Source organism: Tiliqua scincoides, chromosome 1 (genome assembly GCF_035046505.1).
Source record: "Tiliqua scincoides isolate rTilSci1 chromosome 1, rTilSci1.hap2, whole genome shotgun sequence".
NCBI lineage: Eukaryota > Metazoa > Chordata > Lepidosauria > Squamata > Scincidae > Tiliqua > Tiliqua scincoides.
The window spans coordinates 132,229,376-132,253,279 of NC_089821.1; the positions used below are offsets into that span (position 1 = coordinate 132,229,376).

Genomic DNA, 23,904 nt, shown 5'->3' on the forward strand with positions numbered 1-23,904 from the left:
TGTGAGTCTCCTCCCGCGTAAAATTATCCTACGCGGCCATTTCTCGGCTCGTCCATCTCCGCTCAATATGATGGCTGCTTCCATCGATCCAGGCATTCTGAGTGACTCTAAAACTATTGCTTCACACTGTCCAGTTGAATCTCTCCTCAGTCTTTGTTCTCCTGAATCTGGGGTCTCTAGACGCCGCCTTTCAAGGACATCACCTGATTGTGACAACACAGCTGACCCACCTGCTTTCAAAGAGAGCACCTCTCCTCCCTCTCTTGCAGCTCCTTGCCTGAGCATTCCTTTATCCCCTATTTGCATTGTGGATAGGCGCTCCCAAGGTGGTCCCTTTCTCCTTGTTGATGCCTCAATTCAACCCGAACCCCCCCTGAATTGTGATTTCACTGGCTCCAGCTCTAGGAGATCTGCGGAGACCTCTTCGACGTTGCCTGTCCACAGCCAGCCATTCACCTCTGTTAGTTCTTCACTTCCCTTGCCAGCAAATGTGGACTCACGCATGATGGAAAGAATCCTGGTTCTATTAATTGTACAACTACTACTGACCCTTTTTGGGCAGAACTGTTACCCTGCACATGCTCGATCTCATCTGATCTCAGAAGCTAAGCAGGGTCAGGCCTGGTTAGTACTTGGATGGGAGACCGCCTAGGAATACCAGGTGCTGTAGGCTTCTGCCATAGTCTTTTGAGACTGAAGGTTGCCAACCACTGACCATTTCTGCTAACTATCAGATCCCTCTCAGGATTTCTCAGTTCCAACTCCTACCCTCAAGCTGGTTTCATGGAACATTGCGGGTTGGGAGAAAAAGAAATTGGTTCAAGATTTTATTAATTATTTGTCTCTCTTCAATATTATTTTTTTGCAAGAGACCTGGTCCCTGTCTCCGTTATCTATTCCTGGCTTTTTTTCTTACCATCTCCCAGCCTTCAAATGCAAACAAATGGGTCGCCCTCAAGTTGGACTATGTTGTCTGATTAGCCCTTCCTCCTGGTTTTCTCTATCCCCTCTCCCCTCTCATTCTCGGTATTTTCAAGCTTTTTTATTTCAGTGCAAGGACATTAGGATTATTATGCTTAATTTATATATCCCTCCCTCTGATCCATCACCTCAGACCTTTTGGGAGGAGGCCAAGTCCCTTGCTGGGAAGCACTTGGCTTCCATGCCTTTAGCTTTCCTTTTAATTATGGGCGACCTTAAACATCAGATTGGGACCCAGTAATCTTGCCCTGGCCCACTTTATGAACTGGGATCTGGATGAACAACTCCCCCCCTGGTTCCAGGGCATTAGGTCTTCTAAAGATCCTGTTATTAACAGTTATGCTCCCTTTCTTATTGATATGTGTCTTGAGCTCAATTTAACCATCCTTAATGGCTCTTTTGGGAGGGATATCCTGGATGAATTCACTCATTTTGCACCTAGGGGGACAAGCGTTATTGATTATGCTCTTGTATCTCTGGCTCTTTTCCCGTTTCTTTTGGATTTTTTTGTTAATCCCCGTTCCGATAGTGAGCATCAGCCTATTCAATTATCCTTGGCTCTTCCTTCTCTTAAGATCCTACCCAGGAAACCTTTATTACAGCCTCCACCCCGTTTAAAATGGTCTCCTAGGATCGAGGACGCTTACCATCACTGGCCCAGGTTGGAAGAGTCTATCAATTTGAGGTGTACGCTGGTAGGGACTGATTCGCCTTCTGTGGCTATTTCATCTTACGACTCCCTCTCTGAGTCTTTAACTCAGTTTCTTAGAGCCTCACTTCCCCCTCGCTCTGTTAACCATGTTCCTACTTGGTTTGACTTGGAGTGTTGGCTAGCTAAGAGTCGTGTCAGGCAGGCTTTCCATCTAACATGCCTCAACCCCTCTCCTGATTCTTTAAGGTCTTATTTCCTCTTGAGGAAATGTTGCCAGATCCTCCTGGATAGGAAAAAACATTCCTTTGCCCAATATAAATAGCTTAAACTCTACGACGCAATTTCAACTAATAATCATAAATCCTTCTGGTCTTTAGTTACCCACACTAACGTGCCTTCTTCTAATATTGTCTCCCCTCCTATTTCCCCGTCTGCTTGGGTTGCTAATTTTTCGGGAATTTTTTCTGCTACTGATTCCTGTGAACTTTCTATTCTTATCCCCTCTAATTGTCCAGAATGGCCACCCGTCACTCCTGACGAGGTTGTTGAGTTGATTAACACTCTGAAATCCGGGCAAGCTCCCAGTCCTGATGACATCTTGAGTGAAATTTTAACCTCCAACTTGGTGGTCGGTACCATTATCTAATCTTTTCACTCTAGTTAATCAATCTGGTCTTTTCCCAGACTCCTGGCTTTCGTCAACTCTGGTTGATTTTCAAGAAGGGTGACCCTTCTCTCCCAGGCAACTATAGGCCGATTAGCCTTCTTTCCGTTATAGAGAAGCTTTATTCCAAATATCTATTAGCTAGACTCTCATCGTGGACCTCTTCTAAAGCCCTACCGGGTAGAGAACAAATTGGCTTCCATCTAGGCGCCTCCACCGTCGACTATGCCTTTTTGCTCTCCTTCTTGGCTGAGAAATACTCTGCCCATTACGGTGCCAAACTCTTCGTGGCTTTTATTGATCTCCGCGGAGCATTTGACTCTATTAATAGGGCTATGCTGTGGAACAAGTTGGCCAGCTGTGGGATTGATCCTCGTCTCCTTTTCCTAATTTGCTTCCTCCATTCAACTAATTATTGTAGAGTTTGTTTTAGTGGCCTGGGTTCTACAGCTGATATAATTCCTATTAGAAAAGGAGTTCGTCAAGGCTGTATTCTCGCTCCTCTCCTCTTTAATTTATTTTTGGCAGATTTACCTTCTCACTTATTAAGTTGCCAGAATTCCCCTCCTTCCCTCAATGTTGCTCCCCTCCCAATCCTTCTTTATGCAGATGACGCAGTCCTTTTGTCCGTCACCAGACTTGGCCTACGTCATTCATTGCTTGCTTTTTGGATTACTGTCTGTCCAATGACTAATTATTAAATTAACTCCGAGAAAACCAAAATTTTGGTTTTTGCTAAGACTTGGACCTTGTTCCCCTGGACGATAGGTACTCTTTCTTTCCAGCAAGTACCAACCTTTAAATACCTAGGGATTCTTTTTCATTTTCGCCACAGTTGGTCACCTCACAGGAAATCTGCCATTTCTTCATCTTCATCTCACTTAAAAGCGATTGCCCGTTTTCATTTTTCCAGTGGTAACCAGTAGGTCCCCACTGCCCTTCACATTTTTAAAACCAAAATTCTTTCCCAATTACTGTATGGTGCCCCCATTTGGATAGAGGCGGCAAATCAAGATCTTGATCAAGTTGCAGCCTCTTTCCTTAGACGGATCTTGGGGGTGCCTAATCTAATCAGATTATCCACTCTCATTCTCGAATTAGGGATTCACCTCCCTTCTGCTATTGCATTCAGGTTCTGGCTCCATCTGCATCTAAGTATCCACCCTGATTCTCTTTTAAACAATCTCTTAAAGGATTCCTATCTTTCTAGGTGGTTTCAAGTTATTGACTCTGAACTCCTATCATTAGGTTTGTCCTCTGAATCTCTTGGGGACATTAGTCATCATAGAGCCCATTCAATTATTAAGTCCAAACTATGGGAACTTGAATTTATTCAACTTTCTTCCAACCTCAATCCCACCTGTTCTCCCCGGTTTTTTGGCCTTCTTCCTTCATTCGGCCGTTCTTCCAATTATTTCACTATGTTGACTAATCCTGTTAAGCAGAGGGCGTTTATGTTGGCGAGATTTAACATCTTTCCTTCAGCTGTTCATTCAGGCAGATTCTCTAATATCCCCTTGGAACATAGATTGTGTCCCTTTTGCTCTCTGGAGCCGGACACACTGTCCCACATTTTACTTTGCCCTCCATTTACTCCGAGAAACTCACTAATATTCTGCTCTTTCTTTCCCTTTAGGTACCCTATCTGAGTCTTTATCTGCTCTTTTGAGTGACTTGTTTGTAGCCACCACTAGTGTGGTAGCAGAATTTTTATCTGCAGTTTCCAAGTTAAAACCTCCACCTTGACTTTACCTTTGTTTTTTTTCTTTTATCCTTACCCCCTTGTTGTGACCTTTTCTCTCAGTAGCACAGCCATTGTCTATTATTAGTCTATTATTATTGTATTGTATTTTACTGTTTTACCTCATTTTTTTTCTTATACATGCCAATAAAGGTTTTGGAATTGGATTTGTTTAATTTTAAATTCTGTTCTTAATAATTTGTTATACTGAATTCATGTTTTTTTTTAAACTCCTTCAGCACGCTGAGCTGACATTTTCAGTGGGCTTTATACTCTGACCTCAAGTTCTCTTACTCTTGTTTGGATAGCAACCGCCAACTTAGATCCCCTTAGACCAGGGGTGCCCAAACCTGGGAGCCACTTAGTGGCTTAGACCTGGGAGCCACTTGCAGCCCGTGGGGAGCCTCCAGTCTCCAATGAGCCTCTGGCCCTCCAGAGACTTGCTGGAGCCCGTGCTGGCCCAATGCTCTCAGTGTGAATTGAGAACAATTCATTGTGAATTGAGAACTTATTCATATAAGTTCCATCTCAAATATATTCATTTATGTAAATGTATTCAAATTTGAAATTAATTCTTTTTTTCTCTGGCCCCCAACACAGTATGTGTTGTGGCCCGCCTGCCAAGACGTTTTGACACCCCTGCCTTAGGCAAATATGTGAAGTTACAATGAAGTTACAGTACTCAGTTTTCCTTCTTCTGAGCCTGACATTTCTTCTTAGCTCAGGTTCCTTGAGAAAAGATTCAGAGGCAGCAGGTCTCCTGTGGATGATGTCATGGCTCCTGCTGCTGCTGCTACCTCTACTTGTAAAACTACTACAGCAACAAATATTATATACCAATTTTCAACAAAAAGAAGCTCTCAGAGCAGTTTACAGAGCATAAATAAATAATTAAAGGATCAGTATAAATGGTCAAATAGTTAGTAAATAATCATCTTTATGTTTGTGGACAGGGAGGCTGTTAAATGCTGCATTGTCCACTGTATGATGTCCCCAGTGAAACGTATTTATCTTTATATGAGTCTCCATACTGGTTTATTAGAAAACAAAACTTTTCATATGCAGGCTATCTCTTTTTGCATCAGGACACGAATGCCACCTATAAAACTTCAATGTTTTCATTTGTGCCCAGGAGATTAGGAGCAAAACAGTACAAATAATTTGTTATGACCATCTGTTTCAGGGAAAGTTTGGGTAGTGAGTAATTCTGTATACAAAATCATATCCTGTTGAATCCGTTCACTTATGTGTTTGATTTTTGATTGAATAATACATGCTTTAGATACTTTTTGTCCCTCCTGTTTCTCCCACACTGCTCGTTTAAATGGTCTGCAGAATGCCTGGCTTGTTAAGTTTGGAAAATTTTAGTGATGTCTTACAGTTTTAAACAAACAATCAAGTAGTACTGGTTGTAACACAAATCCTTGGGGACCATAGAGTTTACTTCTCTTTATTTTGAAAACTGTCCATTTTATTTCACTGGTTTTTTAGACTGTTTTCGCATACAAATCAGAACACTGAAATGATAGCTGATTCTCCTTTGGTCTAGACCAGGGGTGTCCAAAGTTTTTAGCAGGAGGGCCACATCATCTCTCTGACACTGTGTCAGGGGCAGGGGGGAAAAATAATTAATTTACATTTAAAATTTGAATAAAATTACATCAGTTTACATAAATGAATATATTAAAGATGAACTTGTATGAATGAATGAAGGTCTTACGATATCTCAAGGCCTATAAAGCAAGGCTGGCCTTTCCTTTGCTGCTGCTAAGATGTGTTTCACAGATGTGAAACAACAAGCAGTGGAGGGAGCCCTCATCCCACAGCTCACACAAGAGGTCAAACAGTCACCCTTATGCTGAGAGCAGTTGCTTCAGGCCAGTGCGGGCTCCAACAACTCTCTGGAGGGCCAGAGACTCATTGGAGACTGGGGACTCCTTGAGGGCCGCATTGAGAGGCCTCGAGAGCCGCAAGTGGCCCCAGGGCCGGGGCTTGGGCACCCCTGGTCTAGACTAGAGCTTTATTTTTCTTTTTAACTACACTCAGAGATAGACACTGGAGAAAGAAAAAGGGTGTTCCCAATATGACTGCTTTGTGCTCTCTTATAAGACCAGCATACATACCATCTGCCTCTGAATTTCTTTTGCGTTGTGAATTACCATTCAAGGAAACAGGGCCTACTGGATCACCTAGGATAGGTTTGTTGTCACCCTTATAGAATTTTCAAATGCTGGTGAAGCAAGACTTTACTTACAGAGGCCATGCGGATTATTCTGCCACAAGTCTTAGCAACTGCAACCTTTATGGGGCTTGCTGTATTATGAGGGTCACAGCTTAGAACTTGTAGTGGCTCCAGGTTGCCCACCTTATCCCATGGAGGAAGCGCCACATGAAAGAACTTGCCTATGCACATGGAGAAGCCCTGGGCATTCTTCTGGTCTGGTTATACACAAGGAGGAAGGCTTAGTAAACGAGTGCTGTCAACAGGCAGTTTTATTGTTGACAAGTCCGGAGCATGGGTGGATCACACATACTTCCCCCAAGTCCCTCAGTTGTCCTGGCATATCTCCCCAGATGATTGCTTATCACTGGGCAGGTTTGGGTGATTATCCTAGTGTAAGCTAAGTCTAATGTCTATGGGTGCTGGTGCCAATAGTCAGGGCCTCCTTCATGGGGGTAGACCCTCCAGCCTTCCAGGAGCCGCTCCAATACATGCCACCCTCGGTGCCCCAAGAGGTGGTCTGTCCTCTTGCAAGAGTTCAGCAAGAGTTCAACCCACTGTCCAGCATTGCCCAGGACAGTGGATTGGGGTTCCTGTTGGGTGAAGGATGGGAAAAACCATGTCTGTGCCCACCCAGACTCCTCCTTCCTATCTGGCCGCCAGGCGCTTCCTAGCTAATCCCATTTTTTTATTCGACTCAACAGTTGGCCCAGTCCCTTGCTCCACCTGTGGCTCCTGTTGGCATTGCAGGGCTATTGAACAGGGCAAGGCTAAGTAAACCCATGCCTGGACTAAGCATTCCTAGGACTAAGCTTGAGTGGTTGCAGGGGCTGTGCAACTGATGCCCTGGCCTGTTCAAAGATCTCATCTTTCATATTAGTTTGACATGGTTTTTCAACTGCAGTGCCAGAAAATAATGGTTCAGGTCACAATATGGCTGAAGACTTACATTAAATAGATGTGACAAATTATGAGACCTGACCTGTGTCCCTGATATGCTACTAGGGAGCACTATAAAGACTATAATGGATAAATATATAAAAGATCTCTCCAGTATCTGTCCAGGAAAGACAGATGCAATGAACTCATTTAGCACTGGTGTAATCTCCTGATTTTCCTCTTTATAGAGTTGTCCTCTAATTCTGCTCTGACTAGTTTCATGGTTTTGGAGTATTTAAATAAACATTCACTATTGTTTTATGGCATAGCTAATGAAATACTTCTGTGCTGCCTTTGGTGTAGCTAAAAGGGGGCTTTTTTTACAATACTCTTTGGGGAAAACTTGAGAGCTCAGTGCCAAACTAAAATCCATGATCTGATCTTCCATGTTTGTTTAAAAGATTAGAGCAGCTGTGGTCCCCTCTTTGAATTGGATTAGGGTTGTGGAGCTGGGAGTTAATCCTTCCTACTTATGGCACTTTCCTGATTTAAATCTCCCCAGCCACGATTTGCCCTGTGGAAATTCTTCTTCTTCTTCTTCTTCTTCTTCTACTACTACTACTACTACTACTACTAAATAATAATAATAATAAATTTGTGCTAATAAAAACCTAGGCACTGCACAGACATAAAACTAACAATGCCAAGACCCTGCTTGCAGGCTTATATAGCATAGATAAGCAGACACATGTGGACAGGGAAGACAGAGGGGGCCATATGGTGCTACCCATACATTTTTTCTCCACTGGTTAAATAGCTACTTAGAGGCAATTTAAATTAGGAAAATGGCATCAGGGAAAGAGTTCAATCCCCACCCCAGCACTACAACCCTGAGTAAATTTTCACTCCTTGAAGGGGAGAGGAACATGAAGTGATTTAGCACAGAATGGCTGCTGCCATCCCTGCTTGACTCTGTTCCAATCTGATATGCTTCTTCCATGTGTTAATCTTTGTTAACTTGCCATCTCTCAGCCCAAGCCCTACATCTGTGGTATGAGGGTAAAGACAGTGGCCTACCTGACAGGGTTGTTGCAAGGACTATGGAGAAAATGTGTGTGCTTTGCAACCTGTGCAACCTAAGCACTACTCTTTCTAGATCTTGTTGAGAAATGAGTTGTGCTTCTGAAGCCAACCCTGCATGTTTTAATGGGATGGGAGCTACACCTCTGCAAGCGTACACCAGATTGCAGGAGTGTAGTTTGTGCAGGGAGATCCAAAGCGTGGCGATTCAGAAATGCGGTTGAGTTGGGTTCAACAGAAGTTACTCCCAGGCGCAAGCTGATGCCTGTAGCCTTTTCACTTTTTTCCTGTAAGCGGCCAGGCGGCACACTTGCGGGGACGATCCGTCTGCAAGTGTCGCCTGCACTTCCCAAGTCCTCTGCTTCCTAGACGGAGCGGTGCAGCCCCCGCGGCCGGGACAGCAGCAGCTCTCGCAGCCTTGGTCCCGAACCCTCCCGGGTAGTGTCTGACAGCACGCCTCCTTGCGAGAAGGTGGGTGTTTGGAGAGCTCCAGGGACCCCGGGAGACCGGCAGCTTAGTCGGGAGGGCAGAGAGGAAGCCCTGCGGCCCTGCTGCCTTTCTTTCCCTGGGGCGGGGGCGGCAGCATGGGGCCTTCCCCAACTGCGGTTACAATCCTAGCCACACTTTCCTGGGGGCAAGACCCATTGACTATAATGAGATTTATTTCTGAGTACACATGCCTAGGATTGGGCTCTGAGGCTGCAATGCTACCCACACTTTCCTGAGAGTAAGCCCCATTTACTGTCATGAGACTTACTTCTGAGTAGACCTGCCTAGGCTTCACTTCCGAGGGACGCGACTGAGCCGCCCGCGGTGGAGAAGGAAAGCAGGAGCTCGGGCTCGCCTCCCTCTGCCCACCCCTCTCCCCGTTTGGGCAGGAGGAGCCACCTAGAGGCTCCTCTCCGCAGCGCCCGTATATATATGAGAGACGAGCGCAGTTGCGTGCAAAGTGTCCTGCGAGAGGAGGAGCGCCTGTTTGTCTCCCATCGCGCAGCAGAAGCGGAGAGGCGAGCTCGAGGTAAGCAGGCGGCGTCCCGCTCGCTCTCTCGGGAAGCCTGGAGCGAAGCCGGGCAAGCCCACGTGCCTGCGGACGGCCGTGTGCGCCCGCTGGGAATCGTGGAGGAGTCGCGGGTACCGCACACGGGAGGCGGGTGCAGAGATGCGCAGTCCCCCCGCCTTTCCTACACCGGGAGGGGAGGGGAGGGGAGGGGAGATGTGGCCCCGCAGTCTCTTTGTTCCGAGGAGGACCTGTCCCCTTTCAGAGCCCAGCGTCGGAATGCCTTTGTTGGGGAAGAGCAGTGCCCCTGTGCGGCAAGGGACGCCCCCGCCGGCCAGCCTGGCTCTGGCACGCAGCGCACTCTGCGCTTGACAGCAGAAACTTTTCTTTCAGCTGATGCAGGGAAGCAGCATGGCGCGGGCACGACTTGCCGGGCCCTTCTCCAATGGAGAATCCTCTCCTCAATGGAGTCCTTCTTCTCAGGAGGCTCCAGTTAGTGACCTGCTTTCTATTTCTGCACAAGATTTGTGTAACGCCTCTCAATCACAGAGGTCTCTGTGTGTGGCTGCAATCCTAAACCCCATTGAACAAAATAAGACTTACTTATGAGTAGACCTGGTTAGGATTGTGCCGTGTGTGTTTAGGATTAAGAGGTATGCAATCCAGGACTGCATTTGAATTTGATTCGCAACCCAAATCTATACATCTGACCTGCAGCCCAAATCTATACTTCACAAGTAGGTTTTCCTACTTTCACTGCGACTTACTTCTAGGGGAGCACAGAGCATTGCAGCCTTTGGGCCCAATTCTATCCAATTTTCCAGCACATTGCAACTGCAAATGTTCCCATACCTTAAGAGGGCCTCTGTGACTGCCTCCCCACCACAGGATGCAGTGCATGCCCCACTGGCATGGCTGCACAGGCACTGGAAAATTGGAAAGGATTGGGCCCTATGTCCTTTTTTAAAAATTTTATTTTACTGACATTAAGGCTGCAATTCTGTGCAAATGCAGTAAACTCCACTGCACATTGTGGGACTTCCTTCTGAGTGAACATGTACATGATTGCTAAAGGGTCGCAGTCTGACTTTGGGTAAGCCCCAGTGAATTCCCTGAAACTTAATTCTGAGTGGGTATGCATATAATCATCCTACCTGATGATTAGGCATACAAATCATCTACTAGACTACATACTAGAATGTACAAAGCCCACATTCTAGGGATCAGGTTGTATTGAACTCACAGGGGCTTCCTTTCGAGTAAATTTGCTTGGCATGCCACTGCATATCCATTGAAATACAGGCTTCCAGTAGAAATGGCCTGAGGACTGCAGCCATGAGTCAGTAGCCACTTATTGCTTTTGACTCTCTTTGCAAGTCAGGGCTGTTATAGGCTGCGTGTTAACACAGGAAATGCATGTGTCTGTGCTAAGCTGTTTGGTCACATCAGGAGAAATTACATCAGGGCCGCAGCACTAAATCTGTGGACCCAAGAGCAACTCCCACTGAATGCAGTGGAATTTATTTCCTATTCAGTGTGCCTAGGATTGCAGTGCAAAAGTTTCATCCAATCACCTTTTGAAAAGTGAGACAACTTGTCACCCGATATTTTGGATCTTTGCACTAACTGTGTTATACAGCCCCAGAGAAAGAAGACACAGTTTTGCCATTGTCATTCATTGTGTGCAGGCAGTCTAGCAGAGCTTGCTTGCAGACAAGCATTCAATCACGTCAGGGGTGGATGGGCAATAAACAGTTGCCCTGTAACTTGTAGGAATAATGAGGAGTTATAAAGTAATTCTGTTTAGTTGCTAAAAGCAGAATAATGAGGTTGTTTTTTTAAAGGCAGAATGTCTCATTAAAGTTTTTATGATCCTTTGAAAGTATTTGGGGACATTCCTGAGAAGTTTTGTTCTGCAGTTTCAAGGCTAGCTAGGGCAACTTTTCCTTCATAAGTTTAGATGTCGCCAACCATTGAATCTCTGGGTTTGGACAGGAAAAAGTGACTGTTGTGCAATGAAATGGCAGCCCATGTCACTATTACGCAATGAAATGGCAGCTCTGAACTTTTTGTCAGCAGAAGGCCTGATTCATTGTCCCTGGGAAATTCCTGTTATGGGAGTGAAAAGGGATCTTCTTTGAACGTTACAAACTTTTTTATTGATCATCTGCTAAATATATTAAAAGAGTGACATGCTGAATGCTCTTTTCTTCAGATAAATAAATAAAGATGGGATTAGAAAGAAAATGTCAAGCTATTAAATGTTTAATGGGGAAGAAGCAGTGTCCCGCAAGCATACTTTCTTCCAGTAGTCCTAACTTTTTCACCCAAGGGCAAGTACTTTCTGGAGAATATATCACATCAAAAAGGAACGATACCATTATTTTAACATAGCATCTATGAATAACCAGCAGCACTGCCTAGCAATGTCATCTAATATTGTCTTTTTTTTTTTAGGTGTGAAGTGGTAGTAAAGTTGGACAGAGCTCCTTTTGGGATGCCTGTTCTCAGTCACAGAATCACAGTCTGGAGGTTGTGTGCCAAGATACTTGTGTGAAGTTGAACAAGAATAGCTAAAGCGTTTAATAGCTTCAGAGTTTTGGGTGTGGGGTGGGGTTAAAAGATACTAAGCAACCTTCATATGTTATTCTGACATGCTATTCAAGTCTGGGCACACCACATTAATACCAGACTTTCAGCACAATCCTGTGCATGTGTACTCAGAAGTAAGCCTGATTACATTCAATAAGACATTATTGTGTATAATTATGTCTTATTATACACACCTGGGGATATGCGTATAGGATTGCAGCCTTACAGTCTAATACAGGATGACCCAAGTATTTTTCTATACCTCCTTTACCAGAAGTTCAATGCTATCCTAGCCTGTTCTCTAGTCTGTTAAGGCATGTTCATTTCGACATCTAGGGATGCAAATCACAAACAGATGATTGAGTTGGTGCCACAGATCCAGCTGCCTTTTGAGTTCCCCACACCAATAGATCAAGTCCTGCACTTACAGCTAGAAGGAACTGAAGGGGTCCTTGACCAACTTGGGGACTGTAATCAGGTGTTACATAGTAACTATGTTTGGTTACTGTTTCCTTCTAACATTGCCATAGTTTTGCCTTTAACAAATATACACAAGAAAAAAGGCACAACAAGACACTCCAGATCTTCAACAGTGGGGTTGAATAAGGAGAATCTTGGGTCTTTGCATCTGCATTCCTGTAGGTCAAGATATTGCATCCATTTCAAATACCAAACTTTTGGTGCTTGATTCAACAAAGAATAAAAGTATTTAAATCTCAAAGATTGAAATGAATGTCTGTATGTATTGTAAAAACATGCCTAACTCTTCCCCTTTGAAATCAATAGCCCCTAAAAGTGCTTCACTTTGGCAGGGTCATATCATAAGCTAATATTCAAAACTCCTAGCATGAAAAAGTATCTTATTCTTTCTTATTTTCTCTTCTACCTGATAAGCATTTATGTGTTATCCTGAAAGTTCACATGCTGTTACGCCAACAGAAGTTGTGCTAGAGTAATTTTATTTTGGTTTTGATGTTGTATGCATAGCAAAAACTATCAGTAAGAAAACATTGTATTTCATATTTGACAAGCACCTTCCTTAAGTAATGTTAGTTTGGGGTCTTGATTATCCGTTCCTTCTAGCAGAGTATTCATTATGCAGAAAGAGGTGACCAGATTCTGGACTGTACCATTTCAGACTGCAGTTGCGGGAGTGCGGGCCAATTGTTATCCAGTTTTCCAGTGCCAGTGCAGCTGTGCCAATGAGGTGGTGGAGAGGTAGTCACAGAGGCTGCTTCAAAGTTAGGGAATATTTGTTCCCTTACCTCAGGGCTGCATTACAACTGCTGCACCGGTGTTGGAAAATTGGATAGGATTTGGCCCTGTATCTTTTAATACTATTCCACTTTCAAAGACTTTCAAATAAGTTAGCACCTCTGTAAGAAAGATTCACATGGCTCTTTCTTTGCTATACAAATTACTATATGCCGGAAAGATTTTCTGTGTAGGAAATATTCAAAATATTAGCCCCACGTGCCAGAGGGTGAAGTGGTCCAGTACAGAATTTCACTAACTTCTTATGCATAATGTGTAGAACAGCCTGAAGTTTGAAAGATCAGACTCTGCATTTCAAAACTCAGAAAACTCTGATGACTTATTGAAGATAAGTTTGAAGCTATCTAGTAATAGGGGGTGCTGATATTTCAGTTCTGTGTGTTCTGCTTACACAATACACAATACACAATATTCAAACAGTGAATAGAGCAAGTCTTTTTGCGGTGTGATTTGGGCTGGGATAGGAGACTTCCTTGTACAGCATCAAATTATTTGTTGCCCAAAGGAAGGCAAAGGGTGGAAATTAATGAGATGGGAAACCGGTAGTAGTGCTGTCTGGGCCTGGAAGGAGTTGTTTTGATGTACATAGAGGGTAAATGAATAATAGAAAGGGTAGAAGAAAAGTTTATACATTTTTCCAGGTTTAGAATGGTTCCAGATGTGACCGTTATAAGCAACCTGATTTCCCTGTCATTTCCTTAAATACAGTCTTTCATCAGTTACTCAGCCTGTGAGAATCCCCACCTGTCTGTCTAAAAACAACCTCATTAATGCATAACGGGTAAAACAGCTCTAGTTCCCCTGGCTGGAGGATTGAAACGCCTTTCTCCCCACACTTCAAGTAATCTGGATGGGAAACGTTCAGTTCTGGTTATTCGAGCAATCCTAGACAATAGCCAGACTGGCCTTTTAATGCAATAATCTCTGAATACGGCTGTCTCTGATCTTCAATATCAACATCTAATCCCCGTGGAGATTTGGGCATATCACTTTTCTGACTGTGTCTGTACTTTGCTGGCATGCAACTGTCTAAATAGTGTGTTGACATGTGCAGATGTTCAGGTACTTGTGGAATAAGGCAGGCTGGCCAGCAAAGGTTCATGAGCCTGTCATAAGAGAGCTCTGATTGGCATGCAGCAAGACCCTTGAAGTCATTCATTAACCAACAGTCATGATTGTATTGTTTTCTGTTTAGCTGGCATACCGGACTAGCCTCTCTTACTATTCTAGGGTAAGCACTGGCAGGGGGCCACAAAGCCCACAATCGGCTTAAACCTTCTTCTTTGATGGGCTTTTATTCCAGTTGGAGGGAGGAAAAGCATGTGTTTTGCCAGGGAATCATTACTCACTTGATTGTTGATTTCAGCCGGGTGCTAATCTAGCACCACCATTGACCAGTTTAAAAAAAAAAAACTACATTTATTTAACATTCATGCTGAAGGTCTCATCACATTAGTGATGGCTGTTAGCAGGATAGTCAATGTGTAATGAGCTGTTGATTCCACAACATTAAGCTAGGTTAAGTTTTAATGTGCTTGACAAGTCAGGTGATTCTGTTTCAATCTCGATTTCCATTGTGGTAACTTAATTCTGTAAGCAAATTAAACTTTATATTCTCTTCATTGCTTTTATGGTGAAAGTGGAAGGTGAGGTATGAAACTACAGTCTTTGAAATTAACCCCCTCCCTCACAACTTGATGTGTGTAGTAAATGAAATACATTTGTTAATTTTCTTAATCTGCAGAAATTGTGTACTTTATCCCAGCTGCAAAATTGGTTGCATTATCCAGATTATAAGAATTTAAGACTAATGACTGGAAGGCTGAAATACAGAGAGAATAGGGGTTTTCTAGGATGGGAGAAGGAGGTGGTCACTGGAAGCCCCACCCAGAACATGGAAAGTCCCAGGGTGTTGTCTGAAGGCACGTGAGCAAATAACCTTGCTGAAACTCAGCAAGTCAGAACAAGTAGGACCAAGCAGATGACAGACAGATAATCAAGTCATTAAACACCATTAGATTAAAACAAAAATATAAAACACTTGCAAAATTCATTGAAAGCAACAGGATTCATCTCAGCAGCTTAAAAGCAAGTTGCATTGTTTTAACTTCACCAGAATTACTGAGACCATATCATAGATTTGGACTTTGGGGGATGGTGGTCTTGGCTCTGTGCATAGTTTGTTGTTTATTATGGATAATTTTAAAAGAAGACAAAGTATTGCAGATTTGGGGCTGATTGTGCCAGAATTCCTGATTTATTTCAGCAGAGGGCAGTATACCTTGAGATGTATTACCACGACCAATCGCTCCATCAATGCAAATAATGTTTCTGACATTGAAGAATCTGGTATCACCTTTGTACACACACCTTGGAAAACAGCATTTGTCAGTAAGAACAGGGAGCTTAAAAGGTACTGTATTGTAGGGGTGGGTGAAGTGAATAAACAGGGAATTATCTCTGTCAAATTGTACTGGATGGGCCTTTATCATAAATAATGTTGGCTAAGCTTTGTGTGGCATCTGTCCAGGGTGCTGAGCCTGGGTGCTGTGCAACCAACTACCTCTGCAGACCAGGGCAAGGAAAAGTAAACTGAATTGTGTTAGGGCCAAACTAGCTATGATGATGACAGATCTGTGTGCTTAAATCTTGATCTGTTAAAATCAGGTAGAAATGGGGACTGGTGAGTTTTTATTTTAAGGACAAAAGACACATGAAAGTGAAGAATGTAGAAATATCTCTCTGCCCACGTCTGACCTCCCTGCAGCCCCTTTTCTCAAACCTTTTTCAACTGATTGAGCATACTTCCAGTATGGGAGCTCCACTGAGGATAAAGTGACCTCAGGGGACAGATTGTAGGGATGGAAAATACTCTGCGCTCTGCGCTCCTTTGCTGTTTATCCTTTATCTTTATCTTTATCCTTTGCTGTTAATATTGGATGGAAAAGGAAAACATGCAGACGATATTTGAAATGTGGCTATAATTGAAAGCAGTTGAAAGAGCAAAGTGATGAAATCCAAGTATTGCTGTAGTGTAGAAATCCAAGTATTGTTTTACTAAGTAAAACTTAGTACCTACTGATACTGATCCTATAGGTACTAAGGTTCTCAAAGTAAAAAAATTTAATAAAATAACATGAAATCAATGTTTAAAAATTAATCCACAGAAAAGGCCAAGTAGTGGGTTTAAAAAACCAATTGGTTTAGCAGCCCAAAGCCCTCTACAGAAATAAAACAATGCCTTGGGAGCCCTTATATGAGAAAGACAGATTACAAATCAAATAAGTAAAAATAAAATAAAATACAGATTTTTTTTTTGTTATTGAAGAGGATGGCAGAGATGTGGAATTCCCTCCAGGAAGAATGAGGAAGGAGATTTACTGCCTAATCCTATTCCCTGAAGCAGAGGCTGCTGTATCCTGTGTGCCAGCAGGAGACCAGGTCATCTGCTAAAATTTTACTTACTTCTCCAGTCGCTGCCTGGTTCCATATGGGCCTACTCAGATCTATGCCAGCTTTTTTGCTGGCATTGATCTGCTATGTGAAATGGGGTGTGTATAGGACAGGTGTATAGGATTCAGCAGCTGCCAGTGCTACCAAGATCCACTCTCTCCCACCCCTGATCCTTCTCATCACAGCAAAACTGTGACAGCAGGCAGTCTGTGGTGTCAGTGGTACATAACCTTCCAGCCTTGCACTGGTGGCAGTGCTCTGTATACTGGCAGAGAGGCTGTTGGGATGGTGGACAGTATGCCAGCAGTCCTCTGGGTGTATCAGCATACCATGTGAATAGGATGACATCCTGAATATCAGAGAAGGAGTGTGATAGCTTGAAACTGAGAGTACCATTCTTCTCATTACTTCCTTTTATTGTAGGGAGTAAAATAAAACGGTTGGTTGCAGTTTTGCATCTCCTCTGTTACGCAAAGTTGATCTCTCTACATTCTTTGTTTTTCATTACTCAGAAAACCATTTAAGGCTAAAATACAAATAATCGACACTGAACTCAATGATATCTACATCTGAGTAGGCATACATAGGATTGTGCTGTATGTATTGTTTGTTCTACACATTTTGCATTTGCAAAGCACCATCCTGATTGTTGGAGTTTCAGTCCTTCCCAATGCTGTGTTGGGTATTTTTTCTCATACAGCCGATTTTCTTAGCTGTTAGAGGAGCAGGCCTTTTCAGTCTGCATTGTACTGGATTGACAATGCTTCATGGGGCAGTGGGACTTTGGAGATGTTCATAAATAAAGGCTGCCAGATAAGTACTTTTTTGGCTTGGAAAGGTAACTCTTTACTAAATCAAATTAACTTTGCCCCAAATGTGAAGGGAGTGGTGAAGGGCAAACAGTGAAGGGAGTGGTTATTAGTTTAACAACACAAATTCTGCCAAAGTTATGCCTGGCAATGATCCAGTAAGAGATAGGGGAAGAGAAAGGTTGAATTCCCTCAGGGGAAAATGTTGGAATTATTAAATCCATAAGATGAGGATGGTCTCTCTTTTAAAGTGAGGAAATAAAAGCTGCTTTTTGAATCAATCCTGTACTTGCCATATCTCAATGACAAGACTGGCCTGCCCCTCGATGTTACTAGGTTTGTCACCTTCTAATCTAAAAGTAGCAGTTGTTCTTTAAAAGAGCTATCAGGCACACAATATGGGGGTTGAGGCTGTGAACAGAACATCAAGGGCTTTCCCTCACAAGCTCAATCCTCCCTGATCCTTCTCCAAATGCACTGAAATGTCCCTGAGTTTAAATGAGCAGTCTGATTGATACAAGAGATGCCAGTGAGGAGGTTCAACTGAGAAAACAGTGTGCACATACCAGAAGAGTTTAAATGCGGATTGGGATAGAGGAAGGAATCTGATAATTTAGGCTGAAAATAATCTTGTGCCGTAGGACAGGGAGACATGCTTTTCATGTGTGGTTTACTACACTCCATTCTCTGCCTGACTGAGTATGCTCTGACTCACAGGAGGGGTGGGTAGAACACAGGCAGACCTGATATGAAGAAACTACAGCTTTGCACAGTGTTCCAAGATGAAACTACATCTTAGAACAGTGGTTCCCAAACTTTTTAGAGGCTGTAGAGGGTGCTGCCTGATTTGAAAATGCCAAGTGGTGTGGCTGTAAGTGATTAGGCAGCAGTGTGATCCCCCAGCAGCTTGTCTAACTCTTGATGCACATAGCCTAATCTGTCCTGTCAATTTCATGAGCTACCAAAAATTGGGTCATGACTCACTGGTGGGTCCCAGAAAACTGCAGTCTTAGAACCTTTTGGGGGGATTGAGGTACTAAGCCTAATGTAGGTAGAATGCCACCCAGTGTGCCACAGGTCCCTAGCTCTTGTCAATACTATTCAGTGCATTTCTTTAGCTTCAGGTAGGTCTGCAGCTTCAATCTAACAGCATAGTGATTGGCTACAAAGTGAGATCAGAGATGAATGAAGCTGAAGGGCTGGATTCTGGTTTCAGAGCCGTGGTGGGCTTAAACTTTTAGAAATCCTTGATTACAAAGGAATAATACAACCTGCTGGAGTTACTCAAAGATAAAGCCATTGTTAAGTCAAAAAAGAACCATTTCTGAAGGCTTTTAGCTATTTCTCCTCCTGGCTGATTTTCGTAATAACTGTGGCTTCTAGTCTTTTGATGCCTATATATTTATAGCAATGAGATTCAGTTAGTTTAATTTTAAAAGCTTAAAAAGCTGAAAGAAATGCCAAGCATTCTGGAGAAACTTCAGTTGAAAGTTTTGTTTTTTTAATGTAGCTCTTGTGATCCCTCTCAGTGTACTGCTGCTCTTTACTTTTCCATATACTTTCTGCCATCCTACTAGGGTTGCTACTGTTCCCCTTCTTCTTCCCAGAAATTTGGAGCATTGAGAATAAACTTGTCATCTGCTGCAGACAATGGTGTTGCCATCATGTGTCCCATTCACTGTTATAGGAAAAAGAAAATGGTGATACTGTTGTAGATGGCGCCTGACACTGGATGGCCTTGTTTCTCCTGATGAGATCCCAGAGGGGATCACTATATGTTCCTTGAACACATCTGTCTGCAGGGATTTTCCTAGCAAATTTCCTAGCAAATTCCTAGCAATTATAGATAATAATTGCATTACATACGTTTATGGTTTAATCACATTTTTAATCCTGTGTGCCATTTTTGTTTCTCCATCTCAAGCAGAAGAAAGTGCAAAGAGTGGGCACCTGCTGTAAATGTGATTGTATGAACAAGTACATCCTTCTTCTGAAGACAGACTAGGAGCCCAACCCTATGAATGTATACTCAGAAATAAGTTCCATTAGAGTTAATAGGGCTAACTCCCAGGTAAATGCAGATAGGATTGCACCCTAAGACTGCAATCCTGTACACTCTTACCTGGGACTAAGTTCCATTGAAGTCAGTGGGACTTACTTCTGAGTAAACATGCATAGGATTGTTCTGTTCAGGAGGTGAGCCTTCTAATTTAGAAGGTTTACATGCTATGGAAAAGATGATATATTCAATAAAAATATGTATCTCAAAGCAACAGAACTCAGGGTCATCCTGTGTCAATGGATAGGCGGCAGGATTGGGAAAAGAAGAAGGAAATAATTCTAAGGATGATACCTAATTAACGTTATGGAATTCATTGCAACAAATAGTCATGATTGTCATTGGCATAAATAGTTTTCGAAAGGATTACTTAAATTCACAATGAGTCATTCTATTAATGGCTTCTAGCCATAATGTCTAGGATTGGCACTCTATATTTAGAAGTAACATATCTCTGATTATCAAGGACAAGCAGTGGATAACTCTTTATGTTATCCTGCTTGTGAGCTTTTCCTTTGACAAGCACATGGTGCCCAGTCAGAGAAAGTGAGGTGTTTTGTAGTTTAACCCCATTGTCTTACTGGCATTCTTATAGATTTTTATAGATTTTTATAGATTCTTATAGATTTAACCAAATACCAAATTTAAGAACATATTAATTATAAAAAGTAGCATTACATTGAGTTCATTCTTGTCCTGGAAAAACAATATATGCCAGTAAAAGAAAGATAAATAAATTAAATGTTGGTTTCTAATCCAATCAGAATATGATGCGTGTGATCAATGTGTGGAAAATAAAATATTTTCTTATGAGCATGGCCATTTGAAAATCAAGCAGCTTACTCAAAGTGTAAGCTTACTCGAAGCAGTCCAGTAATTGTACTTTTTCAAATTGCTTGGGACCAACTCAAGACACTGAGAGGTTTCTTTGTCAGATCTGTCAGTCTCCAACTCTGCCACCGTTTCCTATTTCAGGCACTTATAAGAAATCCTACTGACTGACAAGACCTCATGAGAACATAAGAACAGCCCCACTGGATCAGGCCATAGGCCCATCTAGTCCAGCTTCCTGTATCTCACAGCGGCCCACCAAATGCTCCAGGGAGCACACCAGATAACAAGAGACCTCATCCTGGTGCCCTCTTGCATCTGGCATTCTGACATAACCCATTTCTAAAATTAGGAGGTTGCGCATACACATCATGGCTTGTACCCCGTAATGGATTTTTCCTCCAGAAACTTGTCCAATCCCCTTTTAAAGGTGTCCGGGCTAGACGCCATCACCACATCCTGTGGCAAGGAGTTCCACAGACCAACCAGATTTCAAACCTCAGGTTTCAACCTCAGGTTTCAAAAAATGGATACCCTTTCTAGCAAGATGTTATATTGGTGTTTCTTGACCAAGGGATGAAAATGCTTGTCAGTCATTTCCTGACACATTTGGGGACTAGTGGGGAGACTGAATTCAAGGCAATTGCAAGTTAACCCTTTAGTCCAGAATTGTATTGTTGAATCAGCTTGGGTATGATGATGGGCTTCCCTTGATGAAAGTCATGGTTGCAGAGCCTGTAACAGACTTCTTTTGTTGTTTGACCTTGATAGCCTTGTGCGTTTAATAGCCATGAACTACAGTGAAGTCAGTGAAGCATCCTACAGATTTGTAACTTTTAAAATGTCCTGAAAAAGCTGATGTTGTCTTTCCAATGTGTATCAGATGGAGTTTAATTTTTAGTTTTTTATTCCACAGGTCTAATTTATTAAAATTTAAAATACTTTATACAAAATACTATATACAAAATGCCATCTAACCAAAGCACACAGTGAAATTTCTTAGAACAAAAGATGTTGTAAAGAAATGTTTGTTGTTTAACCAAGATGTTTATTCTTGTTTTTACTTAGACTCCTATTCCAAATCGACCAGCTATGAATACAATTGATTTGCCTCCCATTTTTGATGTGGAAGTGGGGAATCTCACTGAAGCCAATCTGACTTGCAGCAATGGAGAATGTATCACTGTGGATTCCTTATCCTGCCCAAATATAGTCAACAAAAATGCCCTGCTGTATACCCTCTCTATTTTTTATATCTTTATATTTATGATAGGTCTTGTGGCCAATTTTGTGGTTGTCTGGATGAACTTTCAAGCCAAAACTACAGGCTACGAAACTCATCTCTACATCTTCAATCTAGCCATTGCTGACCTCTGTGTGATCATCACTCTGCCAATCTGGGTGGTCTCCCTTGTTCAACATAACCAGTGGCATATGGGAGAGGTCACCTGCAAAATCACTCACCTTGTGTTTTCCATCAATCTGTATGGGAGCATCTTCTTCCTGGCCTGCATGAGTGCGGATCGGTATTTCTCTGTTGTCTACTTCACAACCTCCAGCAACGTTAAAAAGAAGATAATCCGCCGTTGCATCTGCATCTTTGTCTGGCTTTTTGCCTTCCTTGTGTCTCTTCCTGATACTTATTACCTGAAGACAATTTCATCCAACAATGAAACCTACTGCCGTCCCGTCTATCCAGAGGAGAATGCCAAGGAGTGGCTGGCTGGCATGGAACTGAGCTCTGTTATTCTAGGTTTTATCATTCCCTTTCCTGTCATCACTATTTTCTATTGCCTTTTAGCAAGGACCATATCTGCCTCTAATGACCAAGAAAGGAAGAGCAATGGAAGAATTATTTTCTCCTACATAGTTGTGTTTCTTGTGTGCTGGCTGCCATACCATGTCGTTGTCCTGCTTGATTTCTTCTTGGCCTTTCATTTCATACCTTTCAGCTGCCAAATGGAGAACTTCCTTTACACAGCCCTCCATGTTACCCAGTGTTTCTCTCTGATTCATTGCTGCATCAACCCCATACTGTATAGCTTCATCAACCGAAACTACAAGTATGAACTCATGAAGGCATTCATCTTTAAGTACTCAGCTAAAACTGGTCTTACTAAACTGATTGATACCTCCAGGGTATCAGAAATGGAGTATTCCGCTCTGGAGCAAAATGCAAAATGACGTTCTATCATGCTCTATCTTCAAATGGACAATAAATTGGACATATAATACAATTTTTTTTAAAAAAGTTGTGAATTCTTGGTGCAAAAGATGTACAGTACTATCAAAATGCTGCATTTTAAATATATTCTAGTGTTTTTAAACTGCCAGCCAGTCCACATTATCCGCAGCTCTGCTAGTGGAGAAAATGCACCATAAACAAAGCAGTCTTGTATTCAAGATGTTGCTTATTTTATTGTATCCTGCTTGGGAAACAGATTTCCCCTTTCCTAGCTAAGTCCTTGACTTTACTGTATACATTTTACAGTTTGTATTTAAAGAAACCAGAACTCTATTTTCTTGCTTTTTGCAATTGTATTGGAAAAATATATATTTTATCATTTATTTGAAGTATATTGTCCTTGTCTGAATATAGAATGTTGTAGTTTTAATATTAGAATTCTATTTAGTTTGCTATTGTAAGAGGAGAACATATAACAAGTGTAAATTATAATTATATACTTCTGAGTTGGCAAAAATTTTGCTGCAATATAGTTGTAATATAGTTTAATAATAATGCTCACTACAGCATGTCAATATTATGTCATATGTTTTCCATCCCTGTCAAACTCACTTAATTCAGTGTCCCATTTCCTTATTTGTAAATTATTTTTTTTAAATAAATATCTTTGCCAAAGCAAGTGACAAGTTATTTTCCTTCTTAAAAGAAAAGCTACCCCTATGTATGTTTTATACATTTTTTTTTCTGCAAAAGATGACTAATCCTATCTTTTTAGAGAGGTCAGTGGTTAATCTCTCCAGATACTTGCCCCCAAGGTCTAGTGTCCTGCCCTGCTTGGGAAATTCCCAGAGCACTGAGCTCTCCATAGCTGGAAACTAGCTGTGAGTCTAGAACTTTTCGTCTGATCCAGTAGCAAGGTAATTGCCTTGTAGCTGTGTTCTTAATTGCAAATAACTTGAACTGAAATTGATATGGTAGTTGTAGTTGGCTAATGGGAGAATGTTAATTGAGTGTTGCTATGAAGGCAGATCTCAATTTCACCTGTCTCAGAAATTTGGGAAGGTTGTTTTATTATCCTTAAGGTCAACAATGCCATACAACAGGGTACTTTAAATGTGTTTGCATTTAAAGGTTCAGGTCTGAAAAGAAGTATGAGCACTTCAGAGGTGGTGTAAGGTTCTCCCAGTGTGCTCCTGATATACATCCTGACTGGATCATGGCAAAGAGATTATTGTTATTGTTATTGTTATTGACAGTATTTATATACCCCTTTTCAACTAAAAGTTCACAAAGCGGTTTACAGAGAAAAATCAAATAACTAAATGGCTCCCTGTCCCAAAAGGGCTCACAATCTAAAAGATGCAAATGAATACCAGCAGACAGCCACTAGAACGGACAGTGCTGGGGTGAGGTGGGCCCAGGCTAACAGGCAAAGGTCTCTGACTCTCTTGGTAGCCAGACTCCAGCATCTTTCTTCTTGTACTA

At 42.2% G+C, this 23,904-nt stretch overlaps 1 protein-coding gene and 1 pseudogene across 1 annotated transcript; both read left to right on the top strand.

The window, feature by feature from the left end:
* Positions 1–551: 551 nt before the first annotated feature.
* Positions 552–673, top strand: LOC136637544 (5S ribosomal RNA; annotated as a pseudogene).
* Positions 674–9,186: 8,513 nt separating this feature from the next.
* On the top strand, positions 9,187–22,740 carry ACKR3 (atypical chemokine receptor 3). The gene is made up of 2 exons (XM_066640312.1): positions 9,187–9,236; positions 21,303–22,740. Exon 2 carries the CDS (start codon positions 21,327–21,329, stop codon positions 22,416–22,418), a length of 1,092 nt encoding a protein of 363 aa, XP_066496409.1. The 5' UTR covers positions 9,187–9,236; positions 21,303–21,326; the 3' UTR covers positions 22,419–22,740.
* The last annotated feature ends 1,164 nt before the right edge of the window (positions 22,741–23,904 follow it).